General features: G+C 38.7%; 1 protein-coding gene across 1 annotated transcript in view; it reads left to right on the top strand.

Moving 5' to 3' along the window:
- The window catches only part of COL24A1 (collagen type XXIV alpha 1 chain), a 124,913-nt gene that overhangs the window by 69,308 nt on the left and 34,055 nt on the right, over nt 1–21,550 (top strand). The window contains exons 23-31 of the mRNA XM_033067082.1: nt 1,253–1,306; nt 2,329–2,373; nt 11,177–11,230; nt 12,974–13,027; nt 14,517–14,570; nt 15,312–15,365; nt 20,107–20,160; nt 20,427–20,471; nt 20,587–20,631. Of these exons, the coding sequence (XP_032922973.1) occupies nt 1,253–1,306; nt 2,329–2,373; nt 11,177–11,230; nt 12,974–13,027; nt 14,517–14,570; nt 15,312–15,365; nt 20,107–20,160; nt 20,427–20,471; nt 20,587–20,631 (459 nt within the window). The remainder of the gene's footprint in view (nt 1–1,252; nt 1,307–2,328; nt 2,374–11,176; nt 11,231–12,973; nt 13,028–14,516; nt 14,571–15,311; nt 15,366–20,106; nt 20,161–20,426; nt 20,472–20,586; nt 20,632–21,550) is intronic.

The following is a 21,550-nucleotide window of genomic DNA, read 5'->3' as shown; positions in this document are numbered from 1 at the left end:
AGAAGTCATGGAACCTGCTAAGACAATTCAATTTTAAGCCACATAGAGAATTTCTCAGATGCCCAGAAACTAACACACACATGCTCTGAAAGACAGGAGTAGAGCAGCTGAAGCAAAAAAGCCAAATGAAAAAATCTCTTTTTAAGAAACATTTTATTATCTGTTACTTCAGTTACTCTTTTTCTCAGGACAGCTTATGTGGAATGGAAAACTCTTATTAAAGACTGGCAATTCCAATTCTTCAGTTTGCTGGAACAGCCACTGATAATTTCTTTTTAGCAAAAATCTGCATGGTTTTGATACTGAATCATTAAAATATTAATTTTCTTTCTCCAATTGTCAGCCTCCAGCAATCTCATCAGCAACTTGCTCAAGAGCCAGGTCCAGGACCCTGGACCTTTATTTGCTTTATAGGGCCTTTTCCTCAGAGCAGATGGGGAAAGTTTGTCTAGGCAGAGCTGGGCTGTCCACATAACAAATGGCCAGACCATGTTTTATGTTGTAGAGGAAGAAAAAGGGAGACATCATTAAGTTATAAACATCTAATTGAAAATTAAAGGGGACAACTTTCTGGTTTGTGTGCCTTTGTGAGCCTGTGTGAGGGACAGCAGAGGGAGGGATGCCTGTTGTAAAGTGCTGCAAAGATCCTGCCACTCTGTGGTCCCTGCTCTGATTGATGCTGCTGGATTTCTTCTGGCTAACAGTGTTATTACCACAGTATCATAGCAACAAGATCTGTCAGCAACAGAATGCTGGTGGGGAGAAATGAGGGTCAGAATCATCAATTTTCTGGATAAAGAGGAGAGGATGTTTGAGTTGATTTTGTCTGGTTGTAGAAGAACAGTTATAACACCTGTCCCTGAAGTCTAAGCATCAAATTTTATTCATGTTGAGTCCTTGTTCTGCTGGAATTAACCAGGAGAGAAGGTTGCCTTGCCTTTCTTTTGTCTCCTAATATGTTTTTTCAAAGTGAAATTGAAATATGTTTCAATCTTGGATTGTCAGTTTTTCCTCAGTATTAACTGCTGAAAGACCTATTAAAAATTTTACTTACTGGTCCAGTATTTGATGAAATATTCAATAGTGTATTTTCAGAAAAAGATTTCTAAATACAGTTGCTTAAAAGTTTCGTGTTAAATATTGCCAAACTGTACATTTTTATTGCATGTATTTTGGTAAACAGATAAACTGAGATGAAATTATCTTTTTGAAATAAAATATTTACAATATTTTATTCTAATCCTTATTTTAGGGAAAACCAGGACAGAAAGGTTACGTAGGTGAACCTGGACCAGAAGGTTTAAAGGTAAGTGATGGTTTTATGTATGAAATAGAATGTGTTTGGAATAGTTATACACAGCTATTTAAAGTGACATAGCAGTGAAAGGGTATGAGCACACATGCTTCCAAAGAAAATCAGTGTATCATACTGATGATTCTGCTTTCTTGCAAGATCCCATTTTGAAAGAGGAGAAGATTGTGCAGCTCTAGGAGACAGGGATGTGAGCAAAGGCTACACCTGCTAAAATGAAATCAAACAGCATGGGAATGTGACCAGGGGGCAACAAGGGACTCTGGGCAGTTCCTACACTGACTGGGTTTGGAAGTGTGAATGGGGATGAGGTGAAAAGCTGCAGCTCAAAAGAGGAGCTCGTGGCAGCAGAATTTCCCAGTGCTGATCTGCAATCTGCATAAACAGTACACAAATAACTGTTCATCAGTTATTAGGTAACTGAGATTATAGTGCCAGCCAGATAATCAATGGTGCTTATACACCCAGCTTCCACCTGTGAAATACACAGCAACATGTCCCAGTTATGTAACAGTGTTATTTTGGAGAACAGAATTAATTAACACTTAATGATGATGTCAGGATTTCAGGGGAAGGGGAGAAGTTTGTTAAAATGCCATTCAAATGTCAATTTTCCTAATATTTCATAACAAAATTGCAGTAATCAATAAAGTGCACAGGCAACATTTACTTTTGAAGCAATAGTGAAATAGTGAAGGTAATTTGCTCAAAGATAGATTGAAAGAAAAGTAATCAGTTTATAGTATTTGCTGACCAAATGTGTTTTGTGAACACATAATTGATAGTTTTTATTTTTGCAGGCAAATCCTGACTACATTAGGACATATTTTACCAAATCAAAATTAGCCACTGAAAAAATTTGTTTTGGTTACTTAATTTTAGCTTTTAAGGTTTTAATTGGCAGATGTGGTTTAGAAAATAAAGAGGCTCCTAGGAAAACAGAAGATTTTAGTATACACATATGAAAGAAATTACTTTTCTACTGAACTACATCATCTGTTTTCTACATTTAACAGGGAGAACAAGGAGACCAAGGAAACCTAGGAAAAACTGGTGAAGCAGTAAGCTTGAATTCTCTTTCTGGTTTAATTTTTAATTCTGTTTTATTTGAGAGCAAATGAATAATTTGTTGCAGGCATTGTCTGATGAAGTTTGCCTGTATTTGAAGCTGTAGTATGTCAGATTTACCTTTGTAGTCTTTAAGATTCATACTATTTAAAGAAATTTTCCAACATTATTTCTACTTTTCTCCCAATATGTTGTGTGAATATTGCAGGTGGTTGTAGGGTTTTCCAAGGCACATCTGTGTAAGTGAACAAGGGATCCTTTTCCAGTTAAATCATTTGAGAGGCTACATTTAGCCTGAGATGTATTTTGCAGGCTTGTTCTGTCTCTGCTCCATGAAATCTCAGAGCTCAAGGTGATCTTGTGGTGACATGTAGTCCATCCACTTCTGCCTAGGCAGGATCTGTTATCTTTACAGAATTCCTGACAAATATTTGTCTACCCAAGTTATTAAAAAGCTCCAAGACCAGGGTTTGTCTATTTTTAAGAAAGTTATTCCAGTTGTGTAACATGATTCCTTTCTGCTGGAAACAGCATTTTACATATGGTGGTTGTTATTCTGTGCCTCTTTCATTCTTTCTTTTCAGGCTTAACTCAATTAGCTTGTCATGTTTTTGAGATAATTTAAGTCACATTCTCACTCCCCTGTAATCTGTTTCCAATTCATCCAAACATCTGTGACTCCAGCCTACTGCCCAAACTGCTAAGAATACTGAGGGAAAGGAAACATTGCCTTTTACAAGCCTGTATCTTGCATAGGTGTGCTCACTTTTACAGCAGTGTGTTGTCATTCAGTTTGCGATCCACAGTCTCCTATCCTTTGTTTTTTTAAAGGCCTTGTCTCTCTGTTCTTACACTGTATGTGCTTTTTTGGTTGATAATGGTCACTGAAACATACCACTTGGGAATTCTCTTGACTTAGTTTCATCCCCTGTCCTTTTGTATTTTTGCCTTTTGTCTAGGATTTGTGAGCAAATGTGAGCTTGTTGGCCCATGCTTGAGTTACCTAAGTGTTACATAGAACATAATTAAATTGATTTTATTTCTGGAGTTAACATATGCTGAGGAGAGGTAGCACACACTGGTTTGGGCTTAGTGCTGTACTACTCCACAGAAACTCACCTTAGCTGGTATCCAGAGTTAGCTCCCCATTGTCTGCAAAATACAGAGCAGATGTACCTGGGGCAGCTCATCAAATGGTTGCAGAAGTTTTATAAACTGCTTGTTGGTCCAGCCCAGCTTCACTGTGCACTCTGGAGCTTGTGCTCTGGGGAAGGGCACTGAGAAGCTGGACTCTCAGTTAAAAGTATCTGCTTACACAGGAACCAGTAGTGCCATGAGATGCCATAAGGTCCCCTTGAATGTCATCCAGCATATCTCTAAGTGTGACTTTTATTACATGTGACTTCTGTTTTTTCAGCCTGTCACGTGTTAGGGAGAACTGATAGCATTTACTGCGTTGTACAGTGCCACATACACCAAAACCCTCAACAAAAGACAAAGCTGGGTTCAATCTTAAGTCATGGCATCAATAATAGTACACTAAACTGTCACAGAAGCTATTTACTTAACCTTAACTTTCTGGATTTGACATAGAATTTTTTTTTCTCCTCAGTGAACAAATTTTCCACAACTCCGATATTTTGTATGAACGTCATGTCTTTCACTGGTGAAATAACTCCATTCTATGTAGTAATTCCTAGCTCAAATACAAAATCAATGATGATATGTTGCAGTGACATTGAATAAAGGAATTATACCAACCACCTAACTGCAGACAGGGTCAAACTGCAAGGATTAAGTAATATTTTCTATGCCAAACAAGGGGATGTTGCAACCCTGTTACAGTGTTATAGAGAAAGATAATTATAGCCCATCATTAATTATCATTTCCCACATGTGGTATTTCGAGAATTTACATGTGATACAGGATGGCACATGATACCTGAAAACTGAAATATTGTCTAAGTTATTGGTAAATATTTCTTATTTTTACCTGTGGACTGCAGAATATCTGCTGATTTATGTGCAGGTGTCTAATCAAATGTGCTTCACAGGACCTTGATCTGTTGTTACCTTTGCATTGTCTGGCAGCAGAGGACCAGTGCCCACTACATGATCTTTAGGGGGATAATCTTTTGTTGTCATTGAGGTAGTGGTGAAACACCAAAAGGAAACACAAGCAACTCTTAAACCTTCCAAAACCCCTTTCCTTCACCTTATTCCACACTGCAATCTGTAACAGTTTAGCTTTTCCAAAAAGAATTGAAAAGTACTAACAGGAAGGTGGTTTCTCTCATATGCATAAAATGCTTTTCCAGACATGAGTCCTGATGCAAAATATTCTCTTCTGTGTGCTTTGGACGCAGATTTTGCTTCCAGCTTCTCAACAGCTTCTGTTTGTAACAAGTAATTTCTCTTTCCCTTGGCGTGTACATCCAGTATGGACTTTTCAATTCACAGATAAATCCACTCCCTGCTGTTCACTGTTGGCTCTGGTGGCACGAGGACATCTCTGGAATCAAACATGCCACACACAAACAAAAAGTTGGAAAAACAGAGGGAAGTTTGAAAAACAAAGTACAAGAGCAAAGTATGAGTGCTACCAACCACTGGGACAGATTTTGAGATGGAGTCAAAAAAAGGTGCAGAGTAAGGCATCTGTCCTTACTGGTGCCTTGTTGAGTTTGTGTGCTACCAGGTGCTTGGTGACGCTAAATACAGAGAGGAACTGTACAAATAGCAGTGAAAAATGTGCAGCTACCGTACAGGTTATTAATAGTAAAGGCAAAGGGAAAAAGAAGTTGCTAAAAAGTTCATAATAAGCCCAACATCTAAAAAATTCTGTGTATTTGGATTCTCCCTTCTGCACCACAGCCTCACCAGCTTCCCTTTTTGGCTTGTCTGTGGTTTTCTCTTTGTTCTTTATCTCTATGGACAGACTTCTTCAAATTACAGGATATAACACGTATTTTTAAGTCCATAGTAAAAGTATACTATACTGTTTTTTAGCAATGGGGAATCCATGACAGCATTCCAGTTTTCCAAATGATAACTAGTGCATTTCCTGAATAAGCTGTCCAAAGGAGCAGATTTGCAATAATAAATCCTGTAAATGCTGAATTCATAGCAAATTATGCCGTGACCATATCTGTCTGTCTGCTACTGATACCCAAAGTGTTGTACCAATATTTTTCTTCTGTTTCTTTCAGTTTGCTTGCTTCCCCTTGTATCATTTATCTCCTGTCATCCACTAAAACATCTACCACTGCTGTTTGAGGTGCCAAAATAGTTATTCCTTTTCTGCAGCAACTTTCCCAGGTCCTGCTTAATACCTGCTTAGAAAAGTACAGATGGCAGCTCTGCACAAGCAGGGAAATTTCACCAGCAGGAGACTGGACTATAAGACTTGGTTTTTTAGACTAGTAAGATGGAATATGTGCTGAAATAGAGCTCTGTCAATAGGCTAGAAACCACAGTATCCAGTGTTTCTTAGGTCACATGAAGCTCCTGATTCTTCAGAGAACATTTCTGCCAAAATATTTCTGAATGCTTGTCCACTATGGAAGCAGAGTAGACTAAATTTATAAAATGTTAACTGTGCTTGTAAGCTTAAATGACACACATTTAAGAGTAGGTCAGGAATGTGCTGAAAGCCAGGCTTCAGACACTATTCCCTAACCAAGTCCTACAACAAAAACTGTTTTTCTGGCTACAACATGTGTTGTGTTTGTGTGAAGGGGAGGGGAGGCAGATGCAGGTGGGGCTGCTTGGCTCAGCAGAGCCCTGAGCTGTGGCAGGGCTGCTCCTTGCTGCAGGATATTTGGTTAACTGCAGGACCACCAGGTCCAATTGAACAGGGATTGGTTAAGATAGTGAGAAGCAATTGAACAGTAGACAGAGCAAATGTACAGTGCTGATGAGACAAAACCTTTTGGAAGCTATGCCAAAAAAAACAACCCCTTCATCTACCAAGAAAATTCCCCTTACATTTTGAGGAAGGGAAATCTGACTTTGCTGACATGTGGAACTGGATTTTTTTATGCTTGGATAAGATGCTGTTCACTGATGGAGAGCAAATATTTGAAACTGACTTCAAGCATTTCATACAAATGTTCTGTTTGTTAAAATGTCAGGGATGATTTAAGAAAATGATTTATTGAATTATTTAGAACTCATCTGAACTTGAAACAGTTGTTTTCCAGGATTGTTTTAGTGTTTGATAACTCTAGTGTTTACCCAGTCTGCGCCACTCTGAATGACTAAGTGCAAATTAATTCCTATTTTTCCATGCCACCTCTGTTAAAGAAATTCAGCCTGTACACTTGTGAATTAGAAATCCTTGACATTTATACACACATTGAGAGTACAGGGTAGAACTGTCAGCTGTAGTATGTGCAACTGGTGTCAAAAGGCAGAGTTCATGAACACAAATCCTGGAAAAATAATCTTCAAAAATTACACGTCAGCAAATTTCTCTGGTTGCACATAGTGTTTGAAACAACAGAAGGAAACCAAGCTGAATAAAAAGTGTTTTCCATGAAAAAATAACCTTACAGTGCAGCAAAGGAAAACCAGTGATGTTCAGGCTGTTGATGGCAACTCCAGAGCACACTGCAAATGGTCAGTCTGCAAGAGTCTGTGAATGGCAATAAAATACTGCAGTCAGGCCATGTGCCTTGCAACTGAATTGCTTTTGGGAAGAATTACCATAAAGCAATTACCACATCTTTCAGAGAGGTTAAAATTAGCTGGATTGGGCACCATGGATGCATAATTCAGGGATAATGGAAACTTCACTTCCTTTTGCTTGAAGAAAAAATCAAGTTTAAAAGTCAAACTTTAACTGATGTGTTCAGGATGCTCAACAGAAGGAGTTGTTTGAATTATCCTGAATAGTTTGGGTTTTAGGGATATACAAAAGAATTTTAAACCATAGGCCAAAAGATAAGCCAATTGAGGAAAGCCTTTTTCAGAGTCTGGTGAGTGGATGGGACATTGCCAAGGGCTTCCAAAGAAGGAGCTGCTTCAGCTGCTTTCAGAAAGCAGTTGGATAGAGATTATTGTAAGTTCTACGGAGGACTTAACAGTGAATGGTAATAAAGATACATCCATGTCTTATGTTGTACTGTTTTTACCCTATGTGACCTGACATACTGTGGTTCTGCTGAGAGGAGTGGGGAAGGAGGTTACAGTATCTATAGGTCAGCTTTATCAAGCTGATGCTCATTTTTCTTGAAGGATTTTTTGCCAGTGGTTCTCTTTCATCATTTGGTTTCAGCTAGAGGAATAGTACCTGCACATGGTGTCTGCAGTTCAGCTTCCAAGGGTTTGTCAGTGAGCACAGCCTGCCCCAGTTTGTCAGGCAGCTTCCCTCACATGTAAGCATTCCTCTGCAAGTGCTGTCAAACTGAGTTACTCTACACTGGTGTTACTGGAAGCAAAATATAACCCATTTCTTCCTTAAAACTGTTGTAGATTAAGTGATTGGTGCCAGTACCTTTTGCTTTTCAAATATTGAAGTAGCAGAATTTTTGAGTCCTTTAAAGAATTGAGTGGATATCAGCTGCAAGGCACAAATATGATACATCTCTGCTCTTATTCACTTCCTCCATTGGCTGTAACAAATCAGATTTTCAAACTCAGATTATCACCTGTCATTGATTACCAAGTAACTTTCTCAACAGACAGAAAATCAATAGAAAAATGTTATTGTGACAAGATAGCATTTTAAATTTATTGTGTCATCTCATTAAATGAATGCTGAATAAAAAATATTTGAGAATGCTGAACTGTAAATGAAATAGCACTGGATTGGAAAATTTTCAATTATCACAAAAAAACACATTGAAGTACAACCTGGCAGGTAACTGCTGCCCTGGGAATGTTTGGAACCAGCTGTATATTCATTTCTCACTACCAGGTTTTTCAATGGATTACTCCATACTTGGGTTTGCATTAAGTGTACAATGTGTTTTCAATTATTCAACTACAGTCCAGTTTCTAACACAGAGCATATGCCCTGGCAAGATGTTTTTGTCTTTCTCAGGCATGTGTTAGTTGTGAGATCTGGTCTCTGATTAATTTTCCACAAAATGCTCCTGTCAAGAAGGTTTCTAAAATGCAGTTATTATGCTGTTATTCTCACTGGAGACTTTTACACACGTCCTTGTAAATGAAAATTGATGACTATTCTTTTAATAAGTTACTGATTTCTTTTTTTAATCACTTCAGGATTTTTGTTTCACTTTTTTGTTTTCTAATGCATTCAATTTCATATTTGGAATCCACCACTGCTCCCCAGAGGATTGAAGGGGATGCTGGAAGACATTGATTCAACAGATCTGCTTTGGACTGTGTTCATTTTCTTACATAAGATGGAGAGACAGTTGAAACCTCAATCCAGTCCTAGTAGCTGGTCTTTATAACAAGCCAGTCCAAATCTGGGATTTTAAGAGCCACATGAGCTTACAGGAAGTCTGTAGGGAATGATGTAGGGGAAACGTCACTTTATGGCTAATATGTTGACAGAACAAGATGTTTTGCTCTCTGTACTTTCTTTTCACTGAATGCTACGAATTGTTTGAAAATTCAAAGTTCTATTCCTAAGTTAGTTTTTTGGCTCTCTTACCTCTGTGCATACCAGCCCTAGCATTTTCTCAGTCTCAGATACTTGACCTCTGTTTTGAATAGAGGGATGGAAGAGCATCTGGTTAACCTCTCATGAATTTCTTTCCCTTCATACCTTCTGAAGTCCCTGTTGCTTTTGGCATTTCACTGAGTTCATTTCTAGTCATCTTGACGATTGTTTTGCTTTCCATAGATATCCAACTCCAGGTATGCCAAGGTTCTTTCACATTTTTAGTATCAATCTTCTTAGTGTTTTTCTTTAAATTCTCTTAACTACTTTTGAGGAATAGCCATTCTATAGGAAACTTTCTATTTAATAGCCAGCTTCTGTCCCTGCTCTGGAGGGTGCCACAGGCTTGCCCTGTTGTGCTAGGGAATACAACAGCACACTCAGAGTCACTGCTTCCTGGTCATTCCTGCTCTTTCAGCCCACAGCAGCCAAGCTGGGAAGACAATACTTCTGAATTGAAAACAGAACTTGTTCAGAGGCTGTGTATTAAATGGTTCACTGCTGGGGCAAGGCACAGCTCCCCATCTTTCTGATCAGCATCTGAGTCCTGTAAACAGTGTGGCACTGGGTGGGAGATCAGGAGTGTCTCTGTGGAAAGAGAACGGGTCTGAGTTTCACCTTGGCTCTAATTATGTCTTCTGTTCTTTCTGGGATCAGGGAATCAAAGTGATTAGTCTTCAGCATTTTGAAACTGTGCCTCCACAACTCTTACCTTGATAAGCAGGAGTACAGGGTAATTCTTTGTCTCACAGATCTCTGCCTGGTACTGAGGTCTGCTCTTGGCTCTGACTGGGAGCTCTTGCTCTCAGAGTTCAGTCCCTCCTTGCTGCCAGTGACGTCTGGGCCATTGCCCCAGTGCCACTATCACCAGGACCCATCTTTGGCCTCTGCCAAGGCAAGAGACATCTCAGCTCTGACATATAATACACAGGTTCCCACACATTATATATCAGTCCAGTGGCCATAGAGATGCCTGCTTATCTCTTAAGTTCCTTCCATAAAGTAAATTGTGCCAGTAGTGTCACCCTCAGAGGTAGCTGTATCACTGGCTCCTTGCCATATGTTTAAACTGTGGGATTTGCAGCATAGCTAGCAGTCCAAGAGAACAAGTAATCATAAAATCTCTACTTACTTTGCACCTGCTCTGTTAAAGTACTTGAGGTTAAACTGTATTCACATTATACAGATAAAGGCTGCGTTTTTCTTTTTTTAATGTAATGGCTTTTTTTAAAATTGCATTTCAATGCCAGTATAGTGCTACTAATGTTATTTCCTTCCTACACACATAAAGATGGCAATGCCAATGTGTGAAATGACATAACTTTTTTTTTTTACCTTTTTGAAGTGTTACAGCTATTGTACAGTCATGTATTGTATCACTACTGGGAGCTTCCACATTTCTGCCATGTTCCAAGAGCAGTCATGGAATGTACTTTGGGCACTTAGTGCTTTTTCTTCAAGCTCAATGTGTCATGTTTTCCTCAATTAGAACCTTGTACTATAATTTCTTTTTCTTTGGGTTTCATAATGAAGTGGGTATTGTAAGCACTGGGAATAAGGTTTATAGAAGTACTTCCTTCTCATGTTTCCCATCCCATATGGTCATGTGGAAATTTGTGAGAGAGCTTCAGGAGAGAATTATTTCATTTTTGAAAGTCTGAAAGGCTCTGATCCTCTGACTTCAAAGGCATTTGGGACTATTACTTTTGAAGGGAAAATTCTGACAACACCTGATCCAATAAAATTTTTGTTTTGATTGCGTTTTACTTTGTTCCACTGAATTTATTCCCTTTGAAATTTGTGGTGAGACTGAAGCACTAGTAGAGCAATTATCACCTTTATTTGTATGTTTGTAAAGCTCTCAGCAGTGCAGGGTTGAGCTCAGTGGCAGACCTAGGTTGGTGGGGTAGTATTGTGATGACATGACTGCAGTTTCCCTTCTGGCAGCAGCTGTTTGCAGTTGGTGTGCTGAGGTGCTGCTGCTTGGACGGAGGGCAGGATAACTTGTGCAGCCCTCACTTGCACACAGGTGCACTTGGACAGACATGGGGCTCCTTCTCTGTGATGAGGAAATGAACTCTGCTCTGTTTCTGGAGAGCTGCTGACCATGACCTAGTATAGACATCATGCAAGTACAAATCTGCTTTCTTTTTATGCAGGGATCAGCTGGATTACCTGGAGAAGCTGGGCCATCTGGAAGCCTTGGTGAAAAGGTACAATAGTGTATCTGACTATTTAGCTTTGAAAGCCATTGGGGTGATAAGGTACTGGTGAGAGATCATGTACTGACCAATGTCAGAACTAATATTCCTGTGGCTACTTCAGAGCATGGGGATGTAATAAATGGCGATCCAAATGTTCTTACTTGGGGTATGAATCCGATACCCTTGATTTTACTTCACAGTTCATTTAGAGTTGGCAGATTTGATACCTTACTTTTATCACTCTACTGCTATTGTTTCAGAGAAACTGGCATAAATTATACTTGTTTAATACAGTACTCACTGGTTTTTCACTACTACATAATGAAGACAAAAGTAGAAAGGTAAAACTTGTCTGTATACATTAACTGAATAAAAAAGACAAGACTGAGTTTTGTCTGGTGTGCAGTAACAGTTGTGTTTGTGGAAGCAAAGTTTGGCAGACTCAACATGACTAGAACAGTATAAATAGCTTAAGTGTATTTGACATGGTTTTATTTAGGTAAAGTATTTTAAAACTGAAAAGCAGGAAACTGTTACTGGATTGCATGCCAGCTTAAATTAGGATAAAAACATAATTGTTTGTCAGATTGATGCAACACCATTTTTATTTCTTTCCTGTAGGGCTGAATTACTTCACCTAGACACCTGGTGTCTGCTATTTAGATAATTTATTGAGAAAGTCTTAATCGACGATGAGGAATTTCATTAAAATATGACTTTCATTTATATAATCTGTGAAAGAAAATACATTAGTGGAAAGCCCTGCTTTAGATTTAGACAAATCTCATATGGTTTTAGTCATAATATCATCTTAGAATTTCATGTCAGAGGGTTCTTTTTCTTAATAATTACACTTGTCCCAACAAAGATTACCTTGTGATACTGCTGCTAGTTTAGCTAGGAGGTGAAAGGCAGTAAAAGACTAATTAAATTTATCAACAGCAAATGGAAGGAAGCTTCTTCATGGTGCAGTAATTGTCACTGCTATGCTGTTTCTGTAGAATTTATTGTTTTCCTCTCTTATGGATTCAGTAGTGCAAGGTAAACATGCTATGGGGATTTAAATGACAAAAGTATTTCTAACATATTTACAGTATGCAATATGAAATATAGCTGTTACTACTATGTCATGTGCACTATTTGTAATAAAAGTGTAATCTTCTGAGGATAATCTATGGCTAAGTCTGGTATTTGGGCTGGATGTGACATAAATGAAAGTTGAAAAGCTGTGGAAGACCAGAAAGAGAACCTTCCTGCTTCCCCTGCTCAAGTTGCTTCAGCTGTTGAAGGGCTGTCTTTCCTTTTAGATCTGTGCTTTCCTAATACATACTGAAGAAAAGAGGAAGAGAGAAACAAGATTTTATTTTTTTCTTTGTTTACTGTCCTGAATTGAATGGATTGAGGAACATACTATAAATATAATGTACCCAGCCAAGAGAAAACAGATCTTCTAGCAGCAGTTCTTAGAGACTGATGTACTCAAACCTCTTGTTCAGTCTTCTAAGAAAAGAGAAGACAGAGAAACTCAGTTTTATTGGTTTTTTTCAAAAGATGAATAGGCTTGTAGGAGGAAGAAATGCAGAAATTTAAAACAAAAAAAGCTAAAAAGGGTCTCTGCTCTGTTTCTGGAGCGCATTTTCTCAACCATTAGTGTGATGCACTGCCAGGTATTATCAGTGGGCATGGAAAAAGGGGAAGAATATTCAATGGTCTTTTCTTTTTCTTTCTTTTTTTTTTTTTTTGTTGTTGAAGGGAGAGCGAGGCAGTCCAGGACCTGTAGGTCCTCCTGGAGAAAAAGGTGTCATGGTAAGTTACAAGCAATGCAAAATCCACAACAATGCAAAATCCACAATTATGTTACTTATAAAGGCTCTGTAGTCTCCAAAACAGTAATAAGTTCTCATCTTCCTGGCTGTGCAGACCTTATGGGAGAGTAGTATTTATGATGCATAATTCCTGCAAAGTTTCATTTTATAGCTTTATCCCCTCTGTAGCAGTGATGTTGCAAAGTGATTGCTGAGTGAAACAGCCGAGCAACTGCATTTTTGAGAAATGCCTCTAAGCAGCCTTAATAAATTAAAAGGAGGGAAAGCACCATAACCATTTCCTGTGTAACCTGGGGTAACCCAGGTTATTCTAGTGGATAGACTAGTAACTAACATCACTTCTAACTCCACTGCCCAACACTTCCCAGACAGCTCCTGTGGGAGGACTGGCTTTGGACAGCACCACTTGTCCTGAAGCAGGACACACCCTCCATGCAGCCCAGAGGCCATGGAAGTGTGTGGGGCACAGAAGTGACAGACCTTACACATGAGCCCATGGCCATGCCCTTGTTGAAGTTCTCTGGAAAACCTGCTCAAGGCTTGGCTGTGCATTTGCTTGTGAGTGCTGTGAAAGCTTCAGTGTAGAGAGCCCTTAAAGGTTTAACTGCAAGGAGATGCCAGGGGGTTAATGTGTAATGTAGTAGGGGCTGCCTCCTGCTGCCTCTGGCACTGATGTGGTTGGCAGAGCTGAAATCTCCATGGCATTTCACCAAAACTGCAGATGTGGGTCCAGGTGTGGTGCAGTGAGTGGTGTCCTGCCATGGACAAGGATGTTATGTATTTGCAGTAATTACTCTTTGGGCATCCATTAGCAAGGAAGACATCAGGTATCCTGAGGCTGCACACCGACTAAATGATCTGTGCAGAGCCAATGATCTTTGAAGCTTTCTGTCCTTCATTAAATCCCTCTAATCTAGATTTACCTTCAACCAACTGCTTTTGATCCAGGAAAAAATTCTTATTAGGAAGATTAATAAACAAGCATTTATTAATATATTATCCAGTCTTATCAATTACTTTTCTTGCACTGTTATTAATGCTTATTGCCATAGGTACATCCACTGAAGTCGTAGCAGAGAGAACCTTTCCCAGTAGCAAGTCATTGCAGTCCTCAGACAAGAGTTGTTCTTGGGATTTGGTCTTTGCCAGGTCTGCCCACACCAGGATGTGTCCCCTTTCTGCTCCTACTGTCACAGCCTTCTCCAGAGGAGTTTGAAATTCATTCAGAACTCTGCATCTTTTGTTTCAGTACATCTCTTCCAGCTACTGCCCATGTGTGGGAAAGCTTCCTAGGCTGTTTTAATGGTTACCAGGCTATAACAAATTAAGCATTTAGTTTTTAAACAAAAATTAAATATTTTATTAACTTACCTCCAGTTATTCAGGTAAGTAACTGGATTTATTACTGTTACTATAATAACAGTTTAGATAAAGCTGTTCTGTCTTTTCTATGTTTATTTTAATTCTAGGGCTATCCAGGACCCCCAGGAGGCCCTGGACCTGTGGGGCCACAAGGATTACCTGTAGGTATAAGGGGGTGCTTTGGTTTGACATAAAATGAACTGTTTTCAAATTGTCTTTCTGCTTTGCTGAAGCTAAAAATGGTTTCTAATTTGTACTGCAATCTATAAAACTGTCATAAAAATGTACACATCCAGACAGAATCTGTTCAGTTGCTCTTTGCCAGGATGATCTATGAGAGACAGGAAAAGTAATTATATGATTTACTTATCCACTTAAAAATCACTCTGTTGAGACAAGTAGGGAAATAGAATTCTGCAAGGATGGTTAATAATTGCATAATATTTTTAAAATTCATTGGTGCTTAATATAGTTTAAATATATTCATTATGTGTTCATTGTTAATAAAAATAAACTCTAATCTGCTGTGTATAATTGTTATAATTTGCCTACCATGGGTTGTCAAAACAGATTAAAAACTAAACCTTTTATCAGAAAATGTTCATTACTTTTTAAAGTAATGCTGCTGAAATACAAGTATCTTTTAAAAACTTTGGGATAATAGACAGAAGTAATCTATTCAGCAGTCATATCAGTGTTTTGTAACAATGATGTTACATGGAGTCTGTTAATTCGATTTTTCTACAGAAATTGTACAAACACAATTAACTGAATTTGAACCATGAGTGAAAGCGATTGATTTGCATTTCTTGTGTTGGTTGTTGCTCAAGGTGCATAAGTATTATAATTTTCAGGAATCTGTGTTTAGAAGACAATGAATAATAAGTTTGTTTGACATGTAGGGACCTTCAGGGGCACGAGGACCATCAGGGCCACAGGGACCTAAGGGAAGAAGAGTAAGTACAATTACTCCTTCGTGTTTCTTAGAGCAGACAGTAGTGTGCTGCAAATATGAATCTGAAATATGACCCATTTACAGCTGCTCCCTTTGTCCTCTGGACTCAACTTCTTTGGGTTGAAATCAGACAGATTATACTTGTATTCTCATGTAGGAAATAATATGAATCTTCATTTCTCCTCACAGTGAAATGGGCTTTGCCATTGGTTTCAGCTGAAGCAAGATGACCACTTGACAGTTTTCTGTACACAGAAACGTGTGAAAGTTGTCATTTGTAACTACCACTGGACTATTTCAATGTTTAAGGAGTGCTTTCTTTACCTGCATTTAGTTCTTTGGAAATACAATCAAAATCTTGGTTTTGAGGGAGGAAGAAGAGTGATCAGAAGATGCTGTGTGCTAGAATCTTGAACTTCCACTTGTTAGATTGTCATTTCCATTTCACTTTTATCAGGGAAATGGAAACCATTTTTTCACAGTATATAAAACTCTCATCCAAACCCCATATTAGTGAAATATCTCTCATCTTACCCACCAGTTTGACAGCATATCCAGGATTCCTAAGAGACTTGTACAGCTCATACCAGTGGCTGGACCAGTGTGTCCTCACAGCTCCATTTATTCCTGATAAATTTATCTCTATGATTTCAACAGCACATCATGGAGTACAGTGCTTATAATTAAAGATCACTCAGAATAAATCCCAAATATCCCAAGCTCTGTGAAAGCCCCATTATGGACTTTCAAAAATTCCATTTTGGAATTGTGGTTTATGCCTTTGCCTCTACCCAGCATGACTGGCCATGTCTCAGAAAGAGGGTCTCAGAAAACACCCAGGTCCTCAGGGTCTGGGAACAAACTCCCACTGAAACCACTGAGAATTTTGTCTGCTCTCAAGATGAAAATATCAGACCAAAAATAGAATATCACATAAGGAAAATAACTGAGGTGCCCTGGAACCTGGGGTTTGTCATCAGTGAATTCAGAAAGAGAAGTGTCAGAGCTCTGAGCTCCATGTGCAAGGCCTCAGAAAATGCATTCCACAGTCAGATACAGAAGTTAAATGGAAGCATATGGAAATTTCCTTTCCTTGTGTTTGGAAACAAGGACGTATCCTGTGCTCACAGCTGGAATCTGTGGGAAGTCTTAGAAGCACTGACCCTCTACTTGTGCACTGTCACAGAATAGAATTCCTTCACTTCATAAATTGCGGACCTTTCAGCAATGGTTTTGCATCCCAGATTACCCAGCAGCTTACTTCTGTCTGAGAGTGTGCAGCTGTTCAGTGTCCAGTGCTCCCAGGAGTGCTGCCAGCTGAGGCAGGCTGTCTGAAGTCTATGGAGTATCTCATTCCTGGGGGATTTCAGGGAACATGCCACTGAGCACAGCACTAGCACACAGCTTCCTCAGCTCATGCTTGAGGCTTGATGCACTTGGCTAGAGTCATGTGGAAGGTTTATTGCACTTTATTTGTTAGTGTTAATCTCATGAAAACAGAGGGAGAGTACCATTTTGTAGATACTTCAATGGCAGAATGACTCTGAGCCTGAGAGTATCGATGTGTAGGAGAAAGAATTTATTTCCATGACCAGAAATGCATTAGTCTGGAAGCCTGGCAGTGTAAGCAGCCATGATGTCATTGTTGCACGATCATTTGTTGTCTTTGTTTGCCAATGTGTGAACTAAACTACAATGTCAGAGACTGCTTTCAGTTCATACCATAATCTTGGACTAACACAACTGGAGCTCCTAGTTTGAAAGGAAGAGATTCTGTATCATTAGATCCATTTCAGAAGTGAGAACTAAGCGAAATTCTCAACAGGTGCTAAAATCCTTAGCATTTACTATTCTTCAGATGGGCATTTGATGTTTTAAAGCTCAAAAGAAGTAATTTTTCTGCTCTTACTTTCCTGGATTGCAGATCTTGAAATTTTGACTTGACAATGCAGATAAATGACAGAGTGGACTGCTGTACATTTGGGGTCAGGCAGCAGCAACTAGTGTCTCTACCAGCCAGTAGGGTTGTCCCTGGTTTGTTGGTATCTGTACTGGCATGAAGAACCTCAGCTGCCTGAGGACATCTGTGCTTTGTTTAAATGAGTGGTATCTTTTGTGTTTCTCACAGCAGGGAATATGGAATTTAGCAGATTATGTGCACTTGTGAAACAAACTTCCAGTGTGCTGGGTAGTGCCTCAATAGCTGAATGTGCTTGTCTTTCTTAATTGCTAGGAGGAAGTGAGACTAAATTGATGTAGTTTTCTAATACTCTTCCATGTCACCCACCAAATAAGAGAAGTGGTTATTTATTGTATTTGTGTTGGTTTTGCTCTTCTGGTATTTGAGAGACAGGGAAAGAAAGGATGAAAATAGTTAATTTACCTTCTTAGATGAACTTTTTCTCAGATAATCATCCCAGAGTTTTCAATGTAAAATGTTCCATTTTAGAAACAGAGCTGAACCCATTCCAAAGAAAAAACTAGTAGCAATTTTTTGGCGGCCTCACTCCCCAGCTCTGTTGCAATCTAATTTAAATAACAGCAGGCAAATCAAGTATATCTCTCATTCTGTGCTAGCCATAGTAAGAAATTGTACAATCCAATTCATCTGTGCCAATAAGGAGTCACACCATACTATTTATAGGAATGTTATTGTGTGCTTTTGTCAGGATATTAAATTGCCTTTCCCTTGGATTCCTGCCTTTTGTTCTGTGGCTGGCTAAAGGAAGGCATGGCCCAGAGGATCGTGTTGCTTTCTGTTACTTTGGTTTCAATTCAAAGTTATATAGTAGAAGGTTGGTGTTTTAAATGGAAGACTTTTTTGCTTAACTATTGGTGATCAGATCAGCTGTCATGGGCTGCCAAGGTGAACTCTATTGAAACTGAGATCTGTGTGAATGCCAGAAAGGTTTTGGTGTGTTATGTGCATAACACAGACTAAGAATCTTGTTCAGTCTCCTGGCAGCCCTGTTTCTCAAAGTGCAAGTTATGATCCTCTTTATGATTAAAATTATGTCAGAAGTGTTGAAGGAATTTATCTGGTAATTTTTAATGATAAAGATAAAACCTAGAAAGACATTTCCTTATTACACAAATCTGTAAAACGAGGGCAGTTTGGGACCTTTCACATTGAGCCATGTGGCAGCTCAGTGTCATCTTCTGTAACCTCTTTTCCTCTCTGGTCCAAAAATCTGCCTGTGATTGCTCAGTCCTACACCAAAACAAAAAAGGTGACCAGATTAGGCCAAGGATTCCCTCACAAAAGCTGTGTCCCAAACTACAGAGTATTTTACACAACTCTCCCTGCCTGCTCTTTTTCCTTTTCCTTTGGTTTTGATGTTTCATTTCTGCTGGCCAGGAGTAGCAGTGCTGAAATGATGACAGATGGGTTCTCATGGGATATTCCTGGCTTTGCCAAAGGTTGTAGTTACATACCAGCTCACAGGAAAGGCCTGTTCCTGAGAGATTTTAATTTCAGGAGAAAAACCTAAATGATTCTGGATGCACACTGTTCCTGAGTTATCAGTCAGCCATTTTCACTTTTGCTCCAGAGAAAAGTGGATGGGTGCTCACCACATGGTCCAAGAGAGGTTTTGATATGGATCAGTAAGTGCAAGTCAGACAGAACAAATTCTGGTATGTTTTTTCTCAAAATATTTAAGAGAGAGATGGAAGTCACAGATATTTTTTCAGGGAAAGTAAACTAAATTAACTCAGATGTGCTTCCAACAAAGTCATTTTACAAGCCCCTATTATTATCATTTAGAATAATCTTACAACTGAAAATCAGTCATGATTTGATGCCCTTCACTACAAACCATGACTGAAGATGTAAAGTTCTCTACAACTCAAAAAATTCACCATAGAAATGGAGATTGTTTTCCTCCAGGCACTGCCATAGTAGTGAAAATCCCTCTTGTGCCAGCCCAGCCCAAATGCCACCAGGAAAGCTGTTATGTCTCATCCTCCCAGTACATCCTGCTGTAAGGAGCCAGTCTTGATACTTATCTAGCTCTTCCTTTGAAGTGGTCATTAGTTTAAAGCTGTTATTAACTGGTTTTAATTTCATGTTCCATACCTAAACAGTCATGGTTTTTAAAATCTTGGAAATAACCTCCTAAATCAGCATGGATAAAATATTCTTTTCCATTTTACTCATGACCTATTTAAGGATTTTTCATTTCCTAAATCCTAATGGATTTAGATTTCCACTCTTAAATAATAGAACTCTGAATGTTTTGGCAATAGGTATTTGCTATATTATGCTGCAATACTATAACAGGTTATCTTTGTTCATCTTTTGCTTATAAAAATGAATTTACTAAAATATTTTAGTCTAACAATAGAGCACAATAATTCACAATTATTAATTGTTTCTAATCTTGCTTCAAACTGGTTTACTAGTGGAAGAACTACATCTGCTTTTTTTAGAGTCTTACAAGGTTAATTTTTGTATAAATATCTTATAATGTACTCAAAAGCAAGCACTTTGTATATACAGTGGTCATCTAAATCCCTCTAAGTACATGTCTGTTGCATGAGTACTAGGTGGATGAAAAAAAGAGCAGAAAATATCAGCCTACTTTATTCTTTGAAGCTTTGTTTCACACTTGAAACACAATGAAAATTGGTTTTCATGTTAACAAAATGTTTCCCCTCTCCTAAAGCTTATGTAACATGTCCTTAATGACAACCAAAAATAATGCATAATTAGTATTCCAAATCCCTTGTTCAATATTCAGGGGCCAAGAGGTCTCGATGGTCCTCCAGGAGAACTGGGAACAGAAGGTATTAAGGTGAGTGTTTGCATTGCTCAGTATTGTCTAAAACCCTGAGGTAGACCATAACTGATAAAAGAAAACAAACTAAAAAATCCAGCCCATCATGGCAGAAGCCACAGAGCTCCATTTAATCCAAGGGATTTGCAAATTTCCAGGTACCTTGAGCACATCTAAGGCTGAATCTGCACTTTTTGTAGTTACCCAGCATTTAAACCCGCAATAACTGTATGCAGCTTGTCAAGCAAATGGATGTAGAATTTGCAGAGTTTGTTGTTTTTCAGGGAGAAAGAGGTGATCCAGGAAAGAAAGGAGCTCCTGGGCTCATTGTAAGTACCAGAGCCAGTCTTTGTGGTGAGCTTTAACACAGTAACTCTGATTTCTGAGCTGTGTTTGGAAATTACTAGAAGCTAGCATTGTATTTTGATATTTCTCTTTAACCAGGGTAAAGCTGGAAACCCAGGAGAAAGAGGAGATCAGGGTGCACTTGTGAGTATGAAATTCACTAGTACTTCTACCAAAAAAAATCCAGAAAATCTCATATTTTGACACTAGGATGTGAGGAAGTTTATTTCAGAACAACTGGAGAACAGTTATAATTTGCATTTATTCACACAAAGAACCAGGGACAGAAGTGCAGTTTTAAGGATGAAAGTCTTAGTGACAAAGAACAATAATTCTTTGATAGATTTTGGGGTAGATGTGGGTTATGAATGTAGGGATAAATGTAGAATGTGTTAAATGAATATCACATATAGGAGAAAATTCCTTCTTTTAGTGCTCTTTTGAATGCAAATCTAATGTGTTATAATTGAGGCTTTTTTTACAAAGCAGGTTGTCAGTCCAAATTGTACTGGATTTGCAACAAAGAGGGAAGCAGAAAAACAAAAACAAAGCAGTAATGGTGGTGATTTTGTTCTGCAGTTGAAACTCGGTGTTGGTTATCACCATACTTCTCTTGCCTTTTCTGCTCTGATTTAGGAGCTTTTTGCCTCTCACCTTTGACATAAGGGGTTTTCATTTCCTCATAATTCATTAGAACTTTTAGTTGTATTAATATACGCAGAAATGAATGAAGCAAAACCTCCTTAGGCTGAAATGATGTATAATAGCACATTTATTGCAAAGTGCAGGATACTGATCTATTACTCCCACAGCTACAGTTTCTAGAAGGCAGGGTGAGATAGAAATGCTATGAGAAAGGCTGACCAGAGAAAAGTGTGCTCTGAACCTTACTGATTATCTAAAATACAGCTTGTAGGGCAGTTTGGACATACAAACAGCACTTGGTTCTAAGGAGAATTGCAGGGTGAATGATGGTTCAGGTAAGATTCATTTATATGTAAAACAAACTAAGGGAGGACTTATTCAGGACTCCCTCACCTGCTGCAGAATCTGGTGATATGTC

This window comes from Catharus ustulatus, chromosome 9 (assembly GCF_009819885.2).
Source record: "Catharus ustulatus isolate bCatUst1 chromosome 9, bCatUst1.pri.v2, whole genome shotgun sequence".
Taxonomy (NCBI): Eukaryota; Metazoa; Chordata; class Aves; order Passeriformes; family Turdidae; genus Catharus; species Catharus ustulatus.
Note: the sequence above shows the minus strand (reverse complement) of the source record. Positions and strands in the feature narration are given on the sequence as shown.